Source organism: Rhinatrema bivittatum, chromosome 2, assembly GCF_901001135.1.
Source record: "Rhinatrema bivittatum chromosome 2, aRhiBiv1.1, whole genome shotgun sequence".
In the NCBI taxonomy this organism is placed as follows: domain Eukaryota; kingdom Metazoa; phylum Chordata; class Amphibia; order Gymnophiona; family Rhinatrematidae; genus Rhinatrema; species Rhinatrema bivittatum.
Window position 1 is genome coordinate 385,268,564 of NC_042616.1, and position 24,175 is coordinate 385,292,738.

General features: G+C 45.1%; 1 protein-coding gene across 2 annotated transcripts in view; it reads right to left on the reverse strand.

Annotated features, from left to right (window-relative positions):
* NSUN2 (NOP2/Sun RNA methyltransferase 2) overlaps positions 1-24,175 on the reverse strand; it is a 257,469-nt gene that overhangs the window by 127,471 nt on the left and 105,823 nt on the right. For both annotated transcript variants that reach the window (XM_029590002.1, XM_029590001.1), the window contains exons 6-9: positions 16,145-16,229; positions 14,401-14,593; positions 4,207-4,281; positions 2,397-2,527 (exon numbers count right to left, since the gene is read on the reverse strand). In XM_029590002.1, the coding sequence (XP_029445862.1) occupies positions 2,397-2,527; positions 4,207-4,281; positions 14,401-14,593; positions 16,145-16,229 (484 nt within the window). The remainder of the gene's footprint in view (positions 1-2,396; positions 2,528-4,206; positions 4,282-14,400; positions 14,594-16,144; positions 16,230-24,175) is intronic.

The window sequence follows — 24,175 nt, forward strand, 5'->3', positions numbered from 1 at the left end:
AAAAGAAACTTGCCACACAGGCAAAAAAGTAATAAAACATTTTCTCAAATACAGTAAAAGCAAGAAGTAAGATAGTCAATTGGACAACTAGATAACCATAGGTGAAAAGAGTCGCTCAGGGATGCCAGGGCTATAATAAGAAAACTACATGAGTTTGTTGCTTTAGTCTTTACTGAAGAGTATGTTGTGGAGATACCCACACCTGTAACTATCTTTGTAGGTGATTGTTCAGAGGAATTGAAACAAAAAACTTTGAAACTGAAAGATGTAATAGAGCCACCTGACAATCTGAAGATTAACAAATTAATCAGGCTTGGATAGTATTCACCCCAGAGTTCTATAAATCAGTCACTGTGCCTAAAGACTGGAAAGTGGCCTTTGTAACAACAATATTTGAAAGAAAAAAAAAGGCTCCAGAGGTGATCTAGGAAACTAAACACCAATGAATCTGTCATTATTTCCGGGCAAAACAGTAGAAGCTATTGTTAAAAAGAGAATTATGGCTCATATGGCTAGACATGGCTTAATAGGAAAGCACCTACACTGATTCATCAAAGGGAAGTTTTGCCTTATTGATCTTTTAGAATTTTTTGAAGGTATAAACATGTAGATAAGAGCATGCTGATTGATATAGTGCATCTTGATTTTCAGAAGGTATCTGACAAATAGGCCAATTCAGTAAAAGTTACGGGAGAGCCGGCAAGCGCCAGCTCTCTCGACGCGCGCACAGGCCACTCTCTTGTGCGTGCGATTCAGGAGGGAACAACATGCAAATGAGGACCCACGGTAAAAGGAGGTGATAGGGACACTAGCACGTCCCTAGTGCCTCCTTTTTGACAGAAGCAGCGGCTGTCAGCGGGTTTGACAGCCGACGCTCAATTTTACCGGTGTCAGTTCTTTGGGCCTTTGGGCCTTTGGGCAGGCGTTAATTTCTGAAAGTAAAATGTGTGACTTGGCTGCACATTTTACTTTCTGTATCGCGCGGGAATAACTAATAGGGCCATCAAAATGCATTTGCATGTTGCGGGCGCTATTAGTTTCGAGGGGGTTGGCCACGCGTTTTCAACGCACTAATACCCTTTACTGTATAAGGGGTAAAAATAACGCGTCGAAAACGCGGGCTAACAGTGCGCTCCTTCAAAATAAAAAAATTCACAGGGTAGGAGGCAGTGTCCTACTGTAGGTTGGTAACCGGTTAAAAGATAGGAAGAGTTGGACTAAAAGGTCAGTCTTCCCAATGGAGAGAGTTCCATATTAAGAGTTACCACTCAAGAAAAGTATCTGTGGGCAATATGTTGAAATTCCCAGATCAGTGTGATGGTAGTGAAAGTAGCAAATGCATTAGTCATTATTCACTAAAGAATGGAGAACAAAACTGAGAATATCATAATGCCTCTGTATCAATCCATGATGTATCTGCACCTCGGGTACTGCTTGCAGTTCTGTTCACTCCATCTCAAAAAAAAGATACAGTGGAACTAGAACAGGTCCAGAGGAGGACAAAAAAATGATAAAGGGGATGGAACGGCTCCCTTATGAAGAAAGGTTAAAAAGGTTAGTGCTCTTCAGCTTGAAGAAGAGATGACTGAAGGGGTATCTGATAGAGGTTTATAAAATCATTACATAAAAAGGAAAACAGTTAATTTATCCTTTCAAACAGTACTAAGATTAGGGGACATTCCATTAAACTAGCAAACAGCAGATTTAAAACAAATTGGAGAAAATATTTTCTCTCTCAATGCACAATCTCACTGTGGAATTTATTGCTGGAAGATGAGGTGAAAGCACCTAACATACCTAGGTTTATAAGGGGTTTGTACAAGTTCCTAGAGGAAAAGTTCATAAACATTTATTTATTTATTAGATTAAGCATGTAGACTTGGAAAAGCCACAGCTTATATCCCTGGGAGTGAGCAACACAAATGGATCAGCTCTGTGATTCCTGGCAACCAAGACCAGTCACTGCCAGAGACAAGTTGCTGGGCTAGATGGATGTTTGGAATGACTCAACATCAGACATCTTATGCTTCAAGGTTTTCAAAGTTTAGTTAGAATGATGTGTAGGCAGAATAATACATGGTTGTATCATAATTCAGCAAGTGCAAGATTTATCACTGAAGAATGTTCCTCCTCCAAGAGGGAAACAGAAAAGACATGCTTAGCTCAGAACAGTTTAACAGGGTTATTTTTTTAGCTCGTATCTCCTGGGAATATGCAAGTGGATGCACATAGGAGGAGGAGTCCATGAGCTCCAAACTAGTCGCCACATGGGTATTCATTCTAGCTAGCACACAGCGTACAGCTGGGAGAGAGAAGGTAAGGGAAGAGGAGGTGGGAAAAAGTTTTAAAAAGACACCCCATACTCTGTATAGGGCAAATCATTCTTCAATTTTTACCTTCACTTTTCTCTAGTAGTGATGCAACAACGGCTTCGTCCTCTACAGGATTGAGCGAGCAAGTTGAATAGACCATCCTGCCTCCTTCTGCTAGCTGCTCCACACCACGAGTAGCAATACGCAGCTGTAACCTAAAGAAGTAACAAATGCTGGTGTACATATCACATGGCTGTTGGCCCAAAAACACTTTGTCACAATGCAAAGTTTCCCAGAGAGGTTTCAACTAGATTTTAAGGCAAGACATAGTCGTGATAATTCAACTTCTGCGAATTGTATAAAAGGTAGAAATGGAACATTGACTACAGAAATGCATCAACAGTATTTAATAAATATATACTGGTCAACAGTATTTCATAAATATATTCCTCAAGACGAGTTCCAAATTATGCCAACTAAGCATTTAAATTCAAATGATATAGCACTACTCCCAAAATAATAAACAAGTCATTCAGGCCAGTCTGTTTCAACTCATTTCATAAATTCATTTAATTTTATAAAACAGTTATGAAAATTAATCAAGTTGATCTTTAAGGCAGTACTGTACGAACAAACAATGGCAAGACAACTTTAGCAATTGCCAGTGACATCAAAAATCAAAAATATTAACTTTGTCAGTTGATAATACAGTAAAAAAAAGGACTGTTTTTTTTAATGTGCAACTGGATGGATTTCTTTTTGGCTTAAGATCGTTTTACAGGTGCAGAAAAATTCAAAAAGGAGTACTTCCAGGCACCTTAGGATGTGGGTTAATCCATGCCTGCACTATCATGTGCTGCTTCCTCCCTAATAGCTGTCATTTTGATGGTGCAAACTCAGTTTACAACTTCATCTCTAGAACTCATCCAGAATGACAAAGCCAGCTGGTTATAAGGACCTCTGACCCCCCGTAACCCCACTAGAAAGCTCTGCTCAACCAACACAGGCCTACTCCCCATTCCCCCCGGCCAAGGAAATACATCGAGTCTCCACTAAAGAACACGCTGCATCCGAAGCAGGCCCTCACCTCTGGAACAACCTTCCACCCGCTCTCAGAACTGACCCCTCTACACCCACTTTCCGAAAGAACCTCAAAACCTGGCTCTTCCGGAAAGCATTCACATCAGATAAATAATTCCACCATAGCCCCCACCCCCTCCCACCAAATAACATTCCCCACCACCCCGCCCCCTTACCCCTCCAGTTCCCCCCCTACGCTGCCACTGTATAAAGTTTAATTTAGCTCTTAATATATTCAGTAAAAGTTATGCTAATATACACGTTGTATTATAATCCTGTAAAAGTTATATGTACTTAGCTAGTTACTCAATTAAGCTGTTACATTGTATCATGTCATTATAAGGCTAGCCTTAGACATCTTGTTATATGTAAACCGATGTGATATGTCAAATCGAATGTCGGTATAGAAAAATAAATAAACAAACAAATAAATAGAACTCATTAATCTATTGTGCATGGTTTACAGAACAGCAAGATTATGGTGCATGCAAGGATTGTCAGATCCTCCACAAACTGTAGATCTCTTTTTAATAGAATAAGTTGATAATGAATTAAGCTAGTCCAAAAATGAATATATTTCTATATGTATAAATGGACTAACATAGTAGCTACACTATTTTATTCAAGATCTTTCATAAATGCTATAGAATCTAGAACACAAGTGAATGGATGGGGAAGTCACTTGTGGATTGCAGTTGGTTGAGTGAAGCAAATTGTTTTCCCTCCAAAAGTGAAATTCTCCTTGCTTAAAGTTAGAAACAAACTTTGCAGTGATGTGCCAAAATACTAGAGGGTGAACAAACCACATACTTACCCATGCAACTGTAAACTATTTAGTGTGGTCCATTTTTTCCATACGTCAATGTTTTTTCTCATGGTTCCATCCCCACTACAACAAAAGGAGACACAATGACACCTCCTGCCAACAATATAAACACAATCTCAAAAGAGATTATGAGATTTTTCAAATGGGATCCAATCAGGCTGGGACAGCACGGAAACACATTGCTATAGTTACATCCCAAGGGGTTGGGGGAGGGAAACGAGAATGGAGGCACTGCTCTCAGCTGTGCCATGAGACAGCTGAGGCCTTACCAGCTACATGGTTGTGCTCTGTCAGAATAATGGGAATGGAAACCTGTATAAAAAAATGGGAAGAGAAACTAATATTTGAGAAGATGTAAAGGAAAATTATATTTTACTTTTTTTTTTTTTTTTTTTTTTTTTTTTTTAAAGTGTCAAGGAATCCAAGGAATGTATATTAAGAACAATGTTCCTGCTAACCTGTATGGGGAACCTCAGACTCCACTTATGCCAACCTGATGCCACGCCAGTCATCTCATAGTTTGAACCACAAGGCCCATAGTCTCGTGGGACCTGAAAGCACTGTGCATTTCAAACTGTGAGATAGCTGGAGTGACATCAGGCAGACAAAAAGCAGAGTTGCTTACACGTAATAGGTGTTCTCAGAGGACAGGAGGATGTCAGCCCTCACACGTTGGGTGACGTCATTGGATGAAGAACTTTGACTGAGCCTCATTAAGCATACTCATGCATGCAATATAACACACAATTACACGGGTACCCTCAGTCTTATCATAGAATTAAGAGAGTAATAAATAAAAATAATGAGAAAGCCCACATAGCCGAAACCCAATTCCGTGGGGTGGCAGGCTGGTTTTGTGAGGAATGATGTCCTGTTGTCCTTGGAGAATACTTGTTACAGTTGATCAACTCTGCTTTCTCCCAGGACAAGCAGGATGGCAGTCCTCGCACATGGGTGAATCCATAGCTATAGGTTGCCCCAAACATAAAATGTGACTTACAAATCACCAAAATAAGTGCCAACGGAAACAACAACTGGTTTTGTTGGTGATGAGGGGAAGGGGGGGGGGAGGGAGCAGCCTGAAAAGAAAGAACGGGCCCTAGGCAGAACATATTTGGGTTCTACACCTTTAACATGTTCCAAAGGACAGACTGGCCAAACCTACTATCGTGTCTGCCATCCCTATCCAAACAGCAATTAGATGTAAATGAATGGATGGAACTCCATGTCACAGCCCTGCAGATCTCCTCCATGGAGACTGTTTACAAGTGGGCCATCAATGCTGCTATGGCTCAAACAGAATGAGCCTTGACATGGCCCCCAAGATGGAACCTGCCTGGGCATAACAGAAAGATGCAGTCTGCTAGCCAGTTCGAGAGCATCTTCCTGGCAATGGCAATCCCCAACCTGTTCTGATCAAAAGAAAAAGTTGGGTGGACTGTCTAATGGGCTTCTGTCCGCTTCAGACAGAAAGCTAAAGCTCTTTTACAATCCATAGATAGAAACATAGAAAAATAGAAATGACGGCAGAAGAAGACCAAACGGCCCATCCAGTCTGCCCAGCAAGCTTTCACACTTTTTTTTCCTCATACTTATCTGTTACTCTTGGCCTTTATTAGTAACTTTTTGGTTCTAGTTACCTTCCACACCCGCCACTGATATAGAGAGCAGTGCTGGAGCTGCATCTAAGTGAAGTATCTAGCTTAATTGGTTAGGGAAGTAACTGCTGCAATAAGCAAGCTACTCCCACGCTTATTTGTTTACCCAGCCTGTGCCATTCAGTCCTTGTTGGTTGTTGTCTGAATATAATTCCTCTTTTCTTTATTCCCCCCTGCCGTTGAAGCAGTGAGTTGTGCTGGATATGCATTCCAAGTGAAGTATCAGGGTTAATTGATTTGGGGTAGTAACCGCCATAACAAGCAAGCTACATCCATAATTATTTGTTTACCCAGACTATGTAATTCAGTCCTTGTTGGTTGTTGCCTGAATTTAAATCCTCTTTTCCTCTTTCCCCCCTGCTGTTGAAGCAGAGAGCTATGCTGGATATGCATTGAAAGTGAAGTATCAGTCTTTCTCCCCTGCCACTGAAGCAGAGAGCTATGCTGGATATGCATTGAAAGTGAAGTATCAGACTTATTTGGTTTGGGGGAGTAACCGCCGCAACAAGCAAGCTACTCCCCGGGTTTTTCTGTGAATGCAAATCCTTTTTACCACATTTCCTCTTGCAGTTGAAGCATAGAGCAATGCTGGAGTCGCATTGACAGTGAGTATGTTTATTGAGTAAGGGTATTAATCTCCAGGTAGTAGCTGTCATTCCCGCAAACTGTGCAGGGCTTGTTTGCCTTGGTGCGAATGGGCCTGGGAAAAAATGTTGGTAGGATGATAGACTGGTTAAGTTGGACATCTGACACCACCTTACGCAGGAACTTAGGATACATACATAGGACAACCCAGTCATGAAAAAATGTAAAGTAAGGTGGATAGGTTATTAAAGCCTGGAGCTCGCAGACACTGCTGAAGTGACTGCCACCAAAACTATGACCTTCTAGGTCAGGTACTTCAGGTCACAGGAGTGCAGTGGCTCAAAGGGAGTTTTCATCCACTGAGCCAACACACACTGAGGTCCCAAGACACAATGGGAGTCCTTAGGGAAGGCTTCAACTGAAGCAGGCCTGCATGAAATGAACAACTATAGACTGTACAGAGATGGGCTTACCATCTCCACCATGGTGATATGCACCAATCACACTCAGATAAACTCTAACGGAGTTGGTCTTCAAACCAGCTTCCGAAAGGTGTAGAAGGTAGTCAAGCAGTTATTTTAGGGAGCAGGAGAAAGTATCTAGAGCCTTCTGCTCACACCACATAGAAAACCTTTAGCACTTGAGTCCATAGGACTTTCTAGTGGAAGACTTTCTGGAAGCCAACAGAACCTGAGATACATCTTCCAAGAGATCAAGTGGTTACAAAATCAACTTCTCAACATCCAGGCTGTGACCGACAGGGCCTAGAGATTGGGATGGCGCAGCCTGGGTGATGAGATCTAGGGAAGACCCCAGACTGATTGGTTTCTGGATGGAAATCTCTGAGAGAAGTAGAACCCAAATCTGTTTTGGCCAATGTGAGGCTATGAGGATCATAGTCCCTTTCTCTTGAAGCTTTGCGAAGACAGTTTTCATACCAATGGAGCTGGAGGATACGTATACAGAAGATCCTTGCCCCAATGACAGGTGAAGGCATCTGAGGCTAGTTTGCCGCATCTCCTGTACAGGGAGCAAAACTGAGGAACTTTCCTGTTCCAAAATACTGCAAAGAGATCCACATCTGGACTTCCTCAGAGGCAGAAGATCCAATTTGTGACCCCTTGGTCCAGAGACTTTTCATGGGGTCTGATGGAACGACTTAGTCTGTCTGCTCTCACATTCTCCATTCCAGCCTGATACATGGCCCTGAGCACCATCCTCTGGGAGAGGGCCCATGACCAGATCTGAACCGCTTCCTAACATAGGAGGTACGATCCTGTATCTCCCTGCTTGTTGACCTACCACATAGCTACTTAGTTGTCGGTTTGTATCAGTATGATTCTGTTGGCAGCTGATCTCAAAGCCGACAGCACGTACCTGATCGCCCAGAGCTACTGTAAATTGATTTGGCAGAGACATTCCTGGGCAGACCATCCCCAGCCCAGGGTGGATGCATTCATGGTAAGAACAATTTGGGATGGAGGACTTTGGAAGGATACCTTCGTTCCAGATTCAAGATGTCCTGCCACCAGTACAGAGAGGCTCAGAGGGACAGTGTGACTCAGATGCGATCCTAGAGATCCTGATAGGCTTGGCACTACTGCGACCTTAAGGTCTATTGGGCTTTTCACTTATACAAAACTTGCCAAGAGAATGACATATACTGTAATGGCCATGTGGCCCAACAGCCTCAACATGTGCCATACTGATGCCTGCTGGCTCTGTTGAATTCCGGTGACAACGCTCATCAGATTGAAGTCCTTCTTGCCCTAGCAACAGGCTAAGTCATGTCTAGCAGGTCTCCAATGAAGTCCAATTATGGTGATGAGCTGAGATGGGACTTGGGGTCGTTGACAATTAACTCTAGTAACTCCAGCACCCGGATGATCACGCATATAGACTCTTCAGCCCCCGCCTGAGAGGTGCTCTTGACCATCCATCCAGATATGGGAAAATAAACTCCCAATCTGTGAAGGTGCACTGCCACCATGGCTAGACATTTCATGAAGACATGTGGGGTTGACGCAAACCTGAATGCAGAACACAATACTGGAAGTGCTGGTTTCCCACCACAATTTGGAGATACTTCCTGTGACCTTGGAAGATCTCTATGTGGGTGTAGGCGTCTTTTAGATCGAGGGAGCATAGCCAGTCTGCCTTTTTGCATGAAGGGGATCAGGGTATCCAGGGAAGCCTCCTTGAACTTTTTTTTTTTTTTTAAACTCTTTATTTTGACACAGAGTCAGAACATACACATAACACTGAGAATGAGCACAAAGTAAGCAAGAGGGACAGAGCAACAGACAACATCTTCATAATAAACAAGAGACTTTAGAGTGAATAATAAAATTTCCAATACGAGTCCCAAATCTCATCATAATAGGCTACATTGTCCCGTAACATAAAAGTCGATTTCTTCAACACCACCACAGAGTGAACCTGAGTTATCCAGTCTTCCAAAGTCGGGACAGGCTTCCACTTCCAAGCAATAGCAAAACAAGCAGCATGAAGCAATTGCTGAATCAGTAACCTTTTATATTTATCAGTCCTCTGGGAACCCACAGCCCGAGAAGGCAGAGACCCGGGCTCAGTAAAAAAGAAAAGCAGACCACGTGCTCAATACACCCACAACCAAAAAGCAGATACAATAGGACACCACCAAACATGTAGATAAGAACCAGGCAGGCCACAGCCGCGCCAACAGAATGGGGAAGAAGAGTCAGAGGATTGAGAAAACAACAACGGGAATCTTTATGAACACATGAGCAATCTAACCAATAATTCTGCCCTCTTTGCACAAAGAGGATTTATACGCTCTACGCCAGATTCCTCTTCACTCCTTCGGGCTAATTTGGATCCCCAGATCAGCACACCACTGCCTCACCACCATTCTTAAAGCAGGTTCCCTATCGAGCCATGTCTGAATAATGGTTCGATTCAAGAAAGAGCTAGTCTTTCGCCGCATAAATCCCTTAGTAAAAGCGAGCTCTAGGGATGTGGGAGAGACCCAACGCCATCCCTCTTGTTCCCTTCCTAGCTAACTCCTGATTCAGGAAATCATAATAAGGTTGAGTACTGGCCAAGATTTCAAATTCATCCTGAAGCTCAGAGAAAGGCATCATCCTATCCCCTTCATATAGATGACCCAGACAACATAAAATCGGCCGCCCACTACTGTTTTGGCAGCCTGACTAAATGAGTAAATAGTTTAGGCGGGCTTCTTCCAGAGAGGGGAGAAAGCACATAGCCCTTTGCCATGATACCTACCTCTCTACAAAATGCTCTCCATGTCTTGACAATGCATGCGATGAGAGAGCAGTTACGACATGCCCACCGGGGGATAAAGGGGACAGTGAGAGCAGTGACATTAGGTCTGCCTCCTCACCTAAATATTTCTCAATTGCAAGCCAAGGTAAGGGACGATCCCGGTAGAGCCAAGTAAAAATCCTCGATATGTGTGCCACCCAATAATACGCCTGGAGGCAAGGAAATGCCCCCACCCCCCTCCTTTGGCCGGAATAGCATACGAAGGCTAACCCATGAAGGTTTCCCTTCCCATAGGAAATCTAGTAATGCGGAGCTGATAAAAGAAAAAAACACTAGGCAAGAAACAAGGGACATGTTGGAACAAATTAGATAAATGAGGTAAAACGTTCATTTTAACTACATTGATTCTCCCTCCCCAAGAAAGATAATGTCCTCGCCACCCCTGAAGGTCCTGTTTAATTGCTGTAGCAACCGGGTCATAGTTCAGCCTATATAAATCACTCAGATTCCTCGGGACATGGATACCCAGATATTTTAAAGAAACTGTCACTCATTTGAAAGGAGCAAAACAAGCTGGGATCTTCTCCGGCATAGAAGTACCAATGAGGAACACCACCAATATATGATAATTGACCTTCTAACCTGCCACCATTCCAAAGGCTGCCAATTCCACCAGCAATACCAGGCCTTCCCTCTTTGGATCTGCTAGATATAGAAGAACATCATCCGCATAGGGTGATATCACACCTTGAACTTTTCTCTTTTGATGAACTTGTTCAAGGCCCTTAGGTCTAGGATGGGTCAGAGTCCCCCAGTTTCTTTGGTATCAGGTAAACACAAGAGTAAAATACTCCTCCCCTCTTTGCCCTGGTGGGACAGGCTGAACCACCCTGGCCATTAAGAGGGAGAAGAACTCCGCTGCTAGTATCTTCTGCCGTGCTACCGGGCCCCAAAATGGGTTGGGGGGCAATTTGGCAGGGCATCCTATAGGTTTAATTTGTACCCCTCACGAACGATGGAAAGAACCCACTGGTCCGATGTTACACTGGGCCACTGGTTCAAAAACAACAGTAGCCTTCTCCTGACCAGCAGGTCCATTGGTCTGGATATGGGCGACCTGGCTACGATTCCTGTTATCCAGTCAAAACCCCATCCCTGGAGTTAACTGAGGTGCCAGCTGGAGCTTCAGGGCCCTCTGTTGCCTGGGGTGGCTACGAGGGGCCTGGTACTGCTGACAGGAGTGAGGGGGCGGAAGAAAGACTTCCTGGGCACACACCTCAACAACTTCCTGGCTGAGGAGGGTGGGTCCTGAGTACCAGTGGAGAGCTGTTGGAGTGTTGCATGGTGATCCCTGATCTGGGCCACTGCATCCTTCACTACCTCCAAGGAGATTCTTCCCCATATATGGCATGTCAGCAAGTTGCTTCTGCACCTCCGATCTGAGATCCAAAGTCCGCAGCCATGCGAGTCCGCGGGCTACAATTTCTGCTGCAGAGACCCTCAATGCCATTTTAAAAGCATCGTAGATCGAATAGACCCCGTGCTTTCAGCACTCCAGACCCTTATCCACCAGCAACTGGAGAGTATCTTGATGCTGAGGCAGTTGCTTGTCAACCCCCTGCACCTGCTTCAGGATGTCACGCATGTACTGGCTAATGTAGAGCTGGTAGACCGCTATGTGGACAATGAGCATAGCACCCTGGAACACAATCCTCCCAAGAGCATCCATCACTTTCTGATCCTTTCCCTGGAGTGTCGAAGAATGGGTTTGAGAGCCTTCACCATCTGGAGAGCGAATTAGACAACCACAGATTGGTGGTGCAGCTGAGGTTTGTTGAATCTGAGATTCTTTTGGAAGAGAAACTGCATTCGCCTGTTAACAGGAGGCACCGTTCTCACATCCTCATCAATAACTCCACAAGGATTTCGAGCACTGGGACTGTCATGATCTCCTTAGGAGGCTCCATGTACTGGAGGATATCTAGCATTTTGTGCCTGGTATCCTCTTCAGTCTTCAACTGAAATGGGATGATGTCCACCATGACCAGGACTAATCTTGCAAAGAAGAGGTCTTCTGGTGGAGACTTCCTTCACTCTTTTCTAGAGGAGATTATTCTGAGGGGAGACCATCCGAAGCATTGCCAGAAACAGAGGAATCATCCTCTCAGGTGTCATAGGTGCCTTTGCCTCCGCTTTCATCGACTGGTGACGGGGCCCTGGGTGCTCAGCTCCCGGACAGAGGTGAAGGCACTGGTTCTATTGGCTGTTTTGGCCCGTACCCCAGTGACTTCCCTATGAGGACCGGGAAAATGCACAGATCGGCTGGTGGTGAAGCCAGTGCCCCGCAAAGTGTTGATGACGCTCCAGGAACAGACACCAGGGACAGGGATGGTAATGTGATAAGCATGATCAGGGATTTTATCAATGGCCCAAGGAACTATGGTACCGGTGTTGTCAGTGCTCCAGTGTCATGCATTGCCTTCTCCATGGCTTGGTACATGTGCCTTTCCCCGAAAATCGCCGATGCCAAGCAGGCTGGAACCCTGGAGATGTAACTAGATCCTCTTCGAGCATTGGGATCATGGTAAACCCCTGGATGATCGGATCTCCTCGCCACAGGGTTGCTTTAAGGTCATCACCCATGCCTGGTGTATCCCCATGCCTGGCATCATGCATCGATGTGGACTGATGCCGATGTTTCTTCGGCTTCACTCGATGCTTGGATCAGTCTTTCCTCAGTGTCAAGATAGACAAACCGACCCCCTCTAACTGAAGGAATCAGATGATGGCCTGTCTTAAACATCCCTGGCAGCCGACAACCCTCATGGAACCGGCAGTCCCACAGGTATCAATAGCTCGGTGTCCATCTGCGCAGTTCCAAGGTCCCTTAATGCCAATGGCTCAGTCTTATCCGACCCAAAAAGGTGCTCCATCTTATTGAGCCGGATCTTGCGTCCTTTTCAGGGTCATCTTGGTGCACTTGCTGCAACTCCTGACATCCTGCAATGCCCAAGGCAGAGGACACATCTATCATGGGGATCTGTGATAGACATGGACCTCGCACACCTGGGGCACCGCTTAAAACCCAACATGGATAAGTCATTGCGAAACAAGAGGGACACAAGATCGAAATAGACGGGCCAGTGGACACCAAGTGCACCACTACCCCAGGAGATCAACAACGAAAATAAACTTACCCAAAACGTCGAAAAACCTATCGAGGATGCTAATGTGAGAACTTGAGGGGACCCCGCAAAAACTGCACAAGGAAACACAAAAAAAAACCAATTGCAAAAATCGCTTCAATTGAAGCTGGAAAATGTTTTGTGAAAAGGTGAAGCTCACCTGACCGTGAGATGCGAGGCTCCACAGAAAAGAAAAGACTGAAGGATCCTTGCGTGGACACATAGGGGTAGATTTTCAGACGAGCGCGAATAGCCTACTTTTGTTTGCGCTCCAGGCGCAAACAAAAGTACGCTGGATTTTAGTAGATACGCGCGTAGTCGCGCGTATCGGCTAAAATCCTGGATCGGCGCGCGCAAGGCTATCGATTTCGTATAGCCTGCGCGCGCCGAGCCGCGCAGCCTACCCCCGTTCCCTCCTAGGCCGCTCCGAAATCGGAGCGGCCTAGAAGGGAACTTTCCTTTGCCCTCCCCTCACCTTCCCCCCCCTTCCCCTACCTAACCCACCCGCCCGGCCCTGTCTAAACCCCCATCCTACCTTTGTCGGGGGATTTACGCCTCCCGGAGGGAGGCGTAAATCCCCGCGCGCGAGCGGGACTCCTGCGCGCCGGGCCGCGACCTGGGGGCGGGTACGGAGGGCGCGGCCACGCCCCCGGGCCGTAGCCACGCCCCCGTACCCGCCCCCAAAACGCTGCCGGCACGCCCCCGAAACGCCGCGACGACCGGGCCCGCCCCCCGACACGCCCCCCTCCGAGAACCCCGGGACTTACGCGAGTCCCGGGGCTCTGCGCGCGCCGGGAGGCCTATGTAAAATAGGCTTCCCGGCGCGCAGGGCCCTGCTCGCGTAAATCCGCCCGGTTTTGGGCGGATTAACGCGAGCAGGGCTCTGAAAATCCGCCCCATAGTATATTACATGCGCGAGCATGCTAAATGAGACTCAAAGTTCTAGAAACTTTGACATAAGTTTTCCATGTCATATTCTCTCTGATGATGTCACCCATGCGTGAGGACTGCCAACCTTCTTGTCCTTTGAGAAGGGGAGTTTGCTGCCTCACACACAGGTTGGCAAGAACATGAGGAAGTAATCTCATTCATAAATCAGAATTATAAAAATTAAAAAAAAACACACAAAAAAAAACCAAACACAAAACAGAGTTCAAAGATTTTTCTTAATTAAAAAAAATCTCCAAAACAGAGCTCTCTCCACAGAACTTCCTATCACCTAGGTTTACAGCAAATATCCCCAACAGCCCTGTGAAGAAAGGCTTGTATGGGAGCAGCACTACAGTTAAGTAATACTAGAGGCTATATAACTGATTAGAGCACAAAAAAAACCAGGGCATCTTGTGATTAAACACACAGAAGCACTAGAGAGTACAGCACCAACTCCAAAATGAAGCATTGGCGTGAAGCACATCAGTTGTTGACCTGTGCCAACATTTTCTAAATGGGAAAAAGGTTATGGGGGACGAAAGAAAGCTTTTGGCTACCTGCAGGGCACATCGCATAAAATCCTGTCATAGAAGAGGACCTCTTTCGCTCCGTTAGTCTCCACCTGCAGGCGGGGGATGCTGGAGGCATCATGGTTCACCACCATAATGCAGGGGCTATTCAGCCTCTTAGCCTGATGAACCAATAGGTAACAGCGCTTGTTGTCAACATCATTGGCAATTACAAATCCTTCTAAAGAGAGATAAGTTAACGGTGATTAGATATAAGCAGTTTAAACAAAAACAATGCACAGACTAACTCTGGCCTACACAGAACATAAGACCTGTATATTTAGTATTTCTTTACAAGTTAGTGTGCACTGCTACAAATCTTGCAGATTTTGTTCATGTGCACTGCTACGGAAGTATTTAAACATAAAACAGTCTAGTGCTGCATGAGATTTTCAAAGTGCTGCGACAAACTGTAAACTGTTACAACTACTTTTCAGAAACAGAATTCTGCAGGACAGAAGACTGATCAGTGCAACCTTGCAATGCACAGCTATTCTCAGAAGACATGTTTCCCTTAGAAATTGTTCCTGTTTTTTTATAACATGAAAAACACAATGTTAAAAACATTACAAAGGGAACATTGGAGAAAGATCACCCAGATATTATTCTGTCATGCATGACCTGAAGCTTTGCCAATAACTAGAAGAATCTCTCAAAGCACAAATTTCTTTACATGAATAGAAACAATACCATTGAGAAAGCATCTAGCTATCTGTCTCCTTGGCTTCTCATGTAGGAGTCACAGTGAGTGAACATGTCTCTGGTCTTTTCAGAAGTGGTTGCTAGGAGAGAATAAACCTCCCCAAGGACAACTGTCAAATAACACAATTTTCACAAACACTGTAGAGGAGAGTGTGAGGGGAAGCAATGGGGGGGGGGGGGATATGGCAATATGAAGAAATTATGGAAAAGGCAAGAGAATGAAAATTTTGTAGGGCATGTCTAGTTTTTGTTTTAAAAGATATATTACCCCTGACCAGCTCCTTGGCTCCAGCCATAGCACAGGGATCAGGGTGCTGATGCCTCATCTATCAGGGATCAGTAGGATCCTGATGCACCACAAAGGTCAAAAGCTCAGGCCCAAGGAAGGAGGAAAGAAGGCTGCTACTACTGCAGCAGTCTCTGCTGAGGATGCACGTTGGAAGTGGCGCGTTTCAGTATTTGGGATACTCAGGCTCCCGAAAGCCACCTGGGCGCACTGTCTGGGAAACACGGTTTGAAGACAGAAGAAATGGGGTGGTAATTTAAATACTATATATTATCATTTTTCCTATGTGGTCTTGAAAATAAAGAAGTATATCATTTTTGGATTTTTCTTAAATCGGTTCAATAAAAAAAGTATCACAATGTAAAAATAATCCAGCTGTCTCCAGAATCAAAGTATTCTAACCCTACACTACCGAGCGATGCACCTACAACTAGGATAAGTGTTCCATAAGGAAGGCACTATCAGCAGAAACTTGTATGAGAGCATATCCTATTACAAATTTGGTAAACACTCCACCTACTGCCATCTTCTCACTAACCTTTCTTCCTATGCAGAGCACATCGAGCTAGCAGAAAAAGTTCATGCAAAGAAAAGTAACAAATTTAAGACCACACAGTTTCTCCTGATTTACTATAAAATGGCAGAGCTAACAATAATTCCATAACATAAAAATAGATATTTTAGCCTAAGCTTCAACAGGGACTTCTGGAACCAAGATAAACATCAGCAATGGAAAATAAATACCTGGGAAAGGGATATTCATGTCAGCATGCAGCATCTCTATAAGCTGTGCAGTCTTTGAGCCTGGAGCAGCACACATATCTAAAATCTACCAAGAGAAAAACAAATAAAAAGCACCCACACTTAATGTAATATTTTATTCACCTTGTATGCAGATTGGTACAATAAAACTATTTTCTTCCATTCTATTATGTTCATTTTGGTACTGTAGCATGTAGAGAACACATTAAACTGTAAACTGCAGCATTTAAATTACATTTCTTTAACAAACCTTAAGTTGAACAATAGTTTTTTGATTTTGTAATCATAGTAGAATGAATTTAGGCCTAGAGCTTCCAAGCGGAGAAAGTTCTTTTTCACTCAATGCACAATTAAACTCTGGAATTTGTTGCCAGAGGATGTGGTTAGTGCAGTTAGTGTAGCTGGGTTCAAAAAAGGTTTGGATAAGTTCTTGGAGGAGAAGTCCATTACCAATTAAGTTGACTTAGAGAATATTTAAGAGACTTAGAGAATAGCCACTGCTATTACTAGCAACAGTATCATGGAATAGACTTAGTTTTTGGGTACTTGCCAGGTTCTTATGGCCTGGATTGGCCACTGTTGGAAACAGGATGCTGGGGCTTGATGGACCCTTAAGTCTAACCCAGTATGGCATGTTCTTATGTTTACTATTTATCTGTGCTAGGCAATAGATTTGGGGGTCTGCTAACAGTAAAGCATGCTATGTACGTGAGGGGCTCAGGAACCAAAAACTATACTGATGATCAGGTACTGTCAAGCATGGCCCTTCTGCTGATATAGCATGATATTTTTTAAATTGCTTATTTCTGTTTTGATTTAGTGTTCCATGGAATAATACCTAGTACATGATATTTAAACATACAAAAGTTTCCGCATTTTGCTCAATTTGTTAGTTTGCCATCTCTTTTCAGAGGTCACTTCCCATTGCTAGAGTGTTCCCTCAACAACAACATTCATCTAATACTGAAATACAGTATTATATTTTGCTCAAAAACAGAAAATGTTATTAACATGCCTGCACTTTATTAAAGAGTTGGTTCTGTACTCTTTGTGCTCCTGTGTGTTTAACATTTTCTCATTAGAATGGGGTGTGGTCTACCCAGAAAAAAGTCCACTCCCTCCCAAGTGGTAATATCAGACTCAACAAGGAAACTGGGGATGAAGGCAGCTAGGTACCACAACAGGGCAAGAGCACTCAACAATGGATACAATAACTAATAAATAGCTTCTACTTTTAGAGTGTGTATAGCATGTCTGCGTCAAGGTCAAGACCTGCTTTAAATGGATGGAAATTATGGGTAAGGTCATCAGTCCGATAGGATATTAAATGTTTATTGTGTGTGTTCAGTCTTCATAATGTATATGATATGTTTCCCTTAATGCACTGCCACCTTGTGCCCTGTTGTAATATTGTTTAGCTTAGATTTTCTGCAGGGAATAAGACCTGTACTCTAATACAGTGGTTCTCAACCTTTTTCCCATTGTGACACAACTGATGGACAACATTCATGTGTGTGACACACTGCTCATTATGGTGGAAATAAAAAAAAAAATAAATAAATAAAAAAGACCCAGTAGTACTTTGAAGAATAGGCCGAGCAGATAACCAAGAATTCCCAGATGCCTCTGCTGTATTGTGGCCTGTCATAGGTGAATGAACTTTGAGTGCTTTTCTGAGCATGACTTGCAGAAAATCTCTGAGACAGATTTGCTGGCAACAACAGGAAAGAGGCCTATTTAATGGCAACATTTACTTCACAATGCAGGGATACTTGTTTTGCAGGAAAACCAGGATGCAAGCTTTTGTCTTGCAGATGCATGGTTTCAATGAACAGAAACCAATTTGAAAAGGAGATCCTGTGAGGTGACAGTTTTTAATTAAACCCTGGTGCCAAGAAATGGAATTCAAGCCTAGCTCCTATTCAAGACCCAGACTGCGATTTGTTTACACAACAAAAGAAGAACAGAAGAGAATACATTGCATCAAAGCCAGAGTGATTCAGGAACTTGTATGATGGGAGGATGGTACAGGGAAAACTAGTATAGAATGATTTTTACAATTGAATGGGGGGTGTCATCACAAGCATTTCCTATACAGGATAGATTGTCATGACAACAGCATCATGTGTTTATGGGCGGTTACACCTTTCTGGAAGTTTCGGCAATACTGTATGTTTTAATTATAAAAGAAGGCTCTCTTCCTGTATTAGATGAGATGCAAGTTATTACAGATAGAGGGCAGTTATATTGCATCTCCCAGAACACTTGTCTTGGAATTTCTTATAAACAGCTGAATAAATTATATTTTAAAATCTTTTTCTGAATCGAAGTGTTCTGATTGCCCTGTCCCGGTGTACACAAAATTATGTACAACTTTTATTGTTAAGAATGATGCAAGGGAAAGCAAAGTACTCTGTCTGAACAGAAATTTCATAAATAGTAAATAACCCACACTAGAACAGCACCAACTTCCAGCATTCAAACAGTAACCACCTTACCTAAGAAAAGGCAACACTGAAAATATTGCACCAGGCCTTAAAACACCAATACTCCTCCTATTAAGAAAACAGAATAAGCCATGCTGCTATAGAGCCCTACACAGAAACTACATGCCAGCAGAAATCTCTCACTTCAGTCACATGCGCCGACCCTCACCTAATAAAGAATAAAGAGACCATAAAGCATAAACAGAAACATGCAGACAAAAACTGAACTGGAAATCGCAACAAGCCGAGACTCAGTATGCAATGTGAGAATTATCACCAATCCTCAAACAAATCAAGAAATATAAAATCAATAGCAGTACACTCATACCAATCAAAACAGATTTCTTCACAACAGGTGATGAATATCCAATAATTAAAAACTCAAAAAATTTCCAGACACTAATAAAATATTTGAAAACAGCAGACACAAAGACCAAATAATTAAAAATGATTTTTAAAAATGCTCTGTTCTCCATACCTGGGAACATTTGATTTCCAGGTGCCCTGAGATTGCTATAAATTAGCAGGAGGAGGGGAAGAGTTTGTTTGCAACTTTCTCCTCTCTATGTTACATACAAGCTCGCTCTCACACATTACACATGCTCTCTCTCTCACTTACAAAGGCTCTCAGTCACACATTTACACACATGTTTTCTGTTTCACTTACACACAGACAGGCTTTCAATCACACAAAAACATGCTCTCTCTCTCTCTTACACACAGACAGGCTTTCAATCACACAAAAACATGCTCTCTCTCTCTTACACACAGACAGGCTTTCAATCACACACAAACATGCTCTCTTTCTCTCATACACAGACTCTCAATCACACACACGCTCTCTCTCTGTCACTTATACACATAACTCTTAATTGTATATAAACATGCTCTCTCTCACTTATACATACAGGCTCTCAATCATATACTTACATACAAGCCGTTAAGCCCGTTAAAACGGGCTACATTTAAAAACATTTTCGGTCCGTTTTCGGACATTGCATCCATCTACACTTCTTTTCCCTCACTCCCCCTTCCCCTCACTCATTCACCTCAGTCACTCATCCTCCTCCCCCTCGGTCACTCACCCCCCCCCTTCCCTCCCCTGCCTCCACTCAAATTCCCTTCCCTCACTCTCACCTTCCCCCCTTCCCTCATTCTCACCTCCCCCAACATTCTTTCTCCCACTCCCTCCCCTTCCCTCACTCTCACCTCCCCCCTTCCCTCATTCTCACCTCCCCCATCATTCTCTCGCCCACTCCCCTCCCACCTCCCCCCCCCCATTCTCACCTCTCACAGGCCTCCCTACATCCTCATTCTCCTCTCTCTCCCTCATTCTCCCTTCCACTCCCCTCAGTCATTCCCCACCCACTCTCAATTCCCACCCCCTTCCCTCTCCCTCTTATGCTCTTCAGCGTAGCCTGCTCATGGAGAAGGGAGGTCTCCGGGGATCCCTACGCAGCGCGCACCTCAGCTGCTCCATGCCACCGCCGCCACATTGCCTCCTGACATCGCTGCCGCCGCTCCTCCCATCTAGTGTAGCTCAGCCCGCCTGACACTCCCATACCGCCGTTGCTCCGCCCGATATCGTCGCCACCGATCCACCGCTGCTGCTGCTCCTCCCAGCGCCATCTTAGTTTCGCTGTGACCAACGTACTCTCCCGCCCGCTCATGCGCAGTAGAGCTGCTCTCTACTGCGCATTTGCGGGCCGGTCAGTGCCCATTTATAAGGTAGATAAGCCGTGTCTTTCTCTCTCACACACACACACAAACAGGTTCTCAATCACACACTTACATATATGCTGTCTCTTTCACACTCTCTCTCTCCCCCCCATCGAAGAACAGCAGAGAACAGCAGGCAAAAGCAGCAGCTGCCTCCTCTTCCAACCCTCGCAGCCTTGAGAAAGGAGACCCATCATCTGCAGGGGCCGACGTTGCTCCTCTTATCGTTCCAGGCCACACTTCTCCTTCAGGCCGATGCTGCACACACTTGTAACTTAGCATGGTCTCTTCTTCCTGCATGCGTGGCCACTGAACAACACTTCCTCTTCCGGGCTGCGGGGACAGGAAGAAGAGACCATGCTGCTAATGCCGCTGACTGAGTGCTTCTTCCAGCTTGACTGCCGCATTCTGCCTGGGCTATCAGCATTTCAAGCCCGGGTGGAGGAACAGTTTGCACTTTGCTGAGGCAGGGGGAGCAGCTGGGCCAGCAAGGGACCGGGAAGTGTGGCAACACCTGCGCGTTCTTGGTGACACACTGACTGAAAACTGCTGCTCTAATGGAGAAATTACTTACCTGATAATTTTATTTTCCTTAGTGTAGCAGATGGCCTCAGGTCCAGTGAGTTTATGCTCCCTACCAGCAGATGGAAGCAGAGCAAGTGATGTCACAGTATATATAACCCTGCAGTGACCCCAGCCTGCCAGAATTCTCTTCAAAAGCAACTATGGACAAACTAGCAAACAACTTGATTAAAAACATGATTAAAAACAGATAACCAGAACTGTACTCAACCAACCATAAACAGTGAACTCACACAACCAACCATAAACAGTGAGCTCACATAAGATTCTAGGTACCCCAAGCTAGGGACTGGATGAACACTTACCAGTAATCCCTTTGGGACCCAGAGCCCCACTGGAGGACTACTGACACACTCATACGGCAGCCAAGGGCGGAAAGCTGAGTCCATCTGTCTACACTAAGGAAAACAAAATTATCAGGTAAGTAATTTCTCCATTTCCTAGTGTGTAGACAGATGGATTCAGGACCAGTAGGATATACCAAAGCTACTCCCCCAACAGGGTGGAAGGCTGCCTGCAGTCCAGTCAACACCACACGTGCAAAAGGCTGCATCCTCCCGGGCCTGCACATCCAGAGGATAAAACCTGGAAAAAGTGTGTAAGTAGGACCACATCACAGCTCGGCAGATATCAACGGGAGACAACAGGCTAACTCCGCCCAAGACACTGCCTGAACCCTAGTGGAATGAGCCCTAACCTGAGTAGGAAACGGCTTTCCAGCATCCACATATGCAGCTGTGACCACCTCCTTAATCCAACGAACTATGGTAGCCCACAAAGCCGGAGCGCCCTGCTTACTCTCGCCATGGAAAACAACAAGCAATTCGTCTTTCGAAAAGACTCAGACCTCCAGATACCGCACGACAAGACACTTATCATCCAAGGAGCACAAAATATGAAACTCCTCCACATCCCTGACCTTATCCAGAGATGGCAAGGAGATGGACAGATTCAAATGAAAGACAGAGACTACCTTGAGCAAGAAGGATGGAACAGTATGCAGCTGTAATGCCCCTGAAGGAACAGTTCCCGGCAAGACAAGGCCTACAGCTCAGAAATCTAATGCGCAGAACATATAGCCACCAGGAATACAGTCTTCAAAGTCAACAACTGTAAGGAAAGGCTATGCAGTGGTCGGAACGTAGGGCCCGCCTAAAAGTCCACCACCAAATTAAGACTCCACAATGGAACCGGTAACATCAAGGGAGGCCGAAGGTGCTTTGCTCCCTTCAAAAAAACTGGCCACATCAGGATGAGACAACAAGGAAACACCATTCACCAGGCCTCTAGCAAGAGCCGCTACCTGCACTTTCAAGGAATTAAGGGCCAAGACTTTATTCAATCCATCCTACAAAAAATCCAGAATGAGAGGGGTCTTATATGAATGAAGGACACCCTACTCCTCACACCTGCCTCAAAAACTCTCCAAAACCCGCACATAAGCCAAGGAAGTGGAGAACTTGCGAGCATGGAGTAAAGTGGCAATCACCACAGAGGAATAACCATGCTTTAACAGGCGAGCCCTCTTAAGGGCCAAACCGTAAGACAGAATCAAGTAAGATCCTCATGAAGAACCAGTCCCTGCTGAAGCAGATCCATGTGCGGCGGAAGACAAAGGAGGACCTCCACCAAGAGTCATCGCAAATCCACATACCACGAATGTCTGAGCCAGTCCAGCACCATCAGGAGTACTAGCCCCCTGTGGACTTTGATCTTGCGAATTATCCTGCCCAGTAAAGGCCATGGAGGAAAGGCATAAAGAAATCTGTCTTCCAGCCAGACTTATACGAGAACGTTTATTCCTAAGGACCACAGATCTCTCCTGTGAATGTAGAAGCGAAGAACCTTCGCATTTCGAGAAGTTGCCAGCAGGTCTAGGAATGGAAGGCCCCAGTGATCCACAATCAGCTGAAATGCCTCGGCTGACATCACCCATTCTCCTGGGTCCAAACTCTCCCTGCTGAGAAAGTCTGCTCTTACATTGTCTTTTCCTGCAATGTGAGGCAGAGATCATCTGCAGATGACCTTCCACACATTCCATCAGCTGGTCTATTTCCTGGACAACTGCTGGCTTTTGATTCCTCCCTGACGATTGATATAGGCCATTGTTGTTGTGTTGTCCAACATCATGCGAACCACTTGATTCCACAGCCTGTGGCTGAACTGCAAGCATGCCAGCCATACCACCCGGGCCTCCAGGGGACTGATGTACCAGCAGGACTTTTCAGCATTCCAGCACCCCTGGGCCGTTAACGCCAGACAATGAGCTCCCCAACCGTGGAGACTCACATCTGTCCTGAGTACCAACCAGGCCGGAGAGGACAAGGGAACTCCCTTTCTCAGATGATCCTCCTGCAACCACCACTGGAGGCGGGAGCAGATTTCCAACAGCAAGTGGAGCTGAACCACATAATCCTGAGACTGCGTGTTCCAAGACAGCAGATAGCGCTGAAGAGGATGCATATGCGCCCTTGCCCATGGCACCACTACCTGTAGGTAGGACCACATGATCGGTGTATGGTGTTAATCAACTGACGCACTTCAAACATCAATCTCTGGATCTGAACTTCTGGTAGGAAAACTCTGTCCTGTCCCATGTCAAACCGTACCCCCAGATACTCCGACTGGGAAGGTTGAAGATTGGATGGTGAACTTGACCAAGAGGAACCAAGCTCCTGCAATAGGGAGATCACCTTTTGTGTCACCAGGCGGCTCTCATCCTGAGACATGGCTCAAATCAGCTAGTTGTCCTAATACGGGTACACCAGGATTCCTTCTATTCGCAAGGCCGGAGGAAGTCCTGAAACCCCTCTGTCTCTGATTCTCTGAGCTCAGCACTTACCGGCTGAATACAGAGACTGTCTCCGGCTGTGGGGGGAGAAGGCATCTGCTGTCACCACCTCGCTCGGCCTCCTGCACCTGCTGCCTTTCAGCCGAACTAGCAGCTAAGTCCACGCTGGGAAACCCAGCTACCGAACCAAGGCAACCTCTGAAATTGCCTCAGGAATTTTCAACTGGGGGAGGGAACTTTGGGTATCACTGCAGGAGAGCGGGGCTCTCGTTTCCTGAATTTAGTATTTCACATTTCTCCTTTCAAAAAGCTCAAGGCAATCCCCATAGGGGGATGCACGTCCACCATCTGCTGGAGACTGAGAAGTCAGTTTGCTCAGTCTCCATCTGCTGGCAGAGGAGCATAAACCCACTGGTCCTGATTCCATCTGTCTAA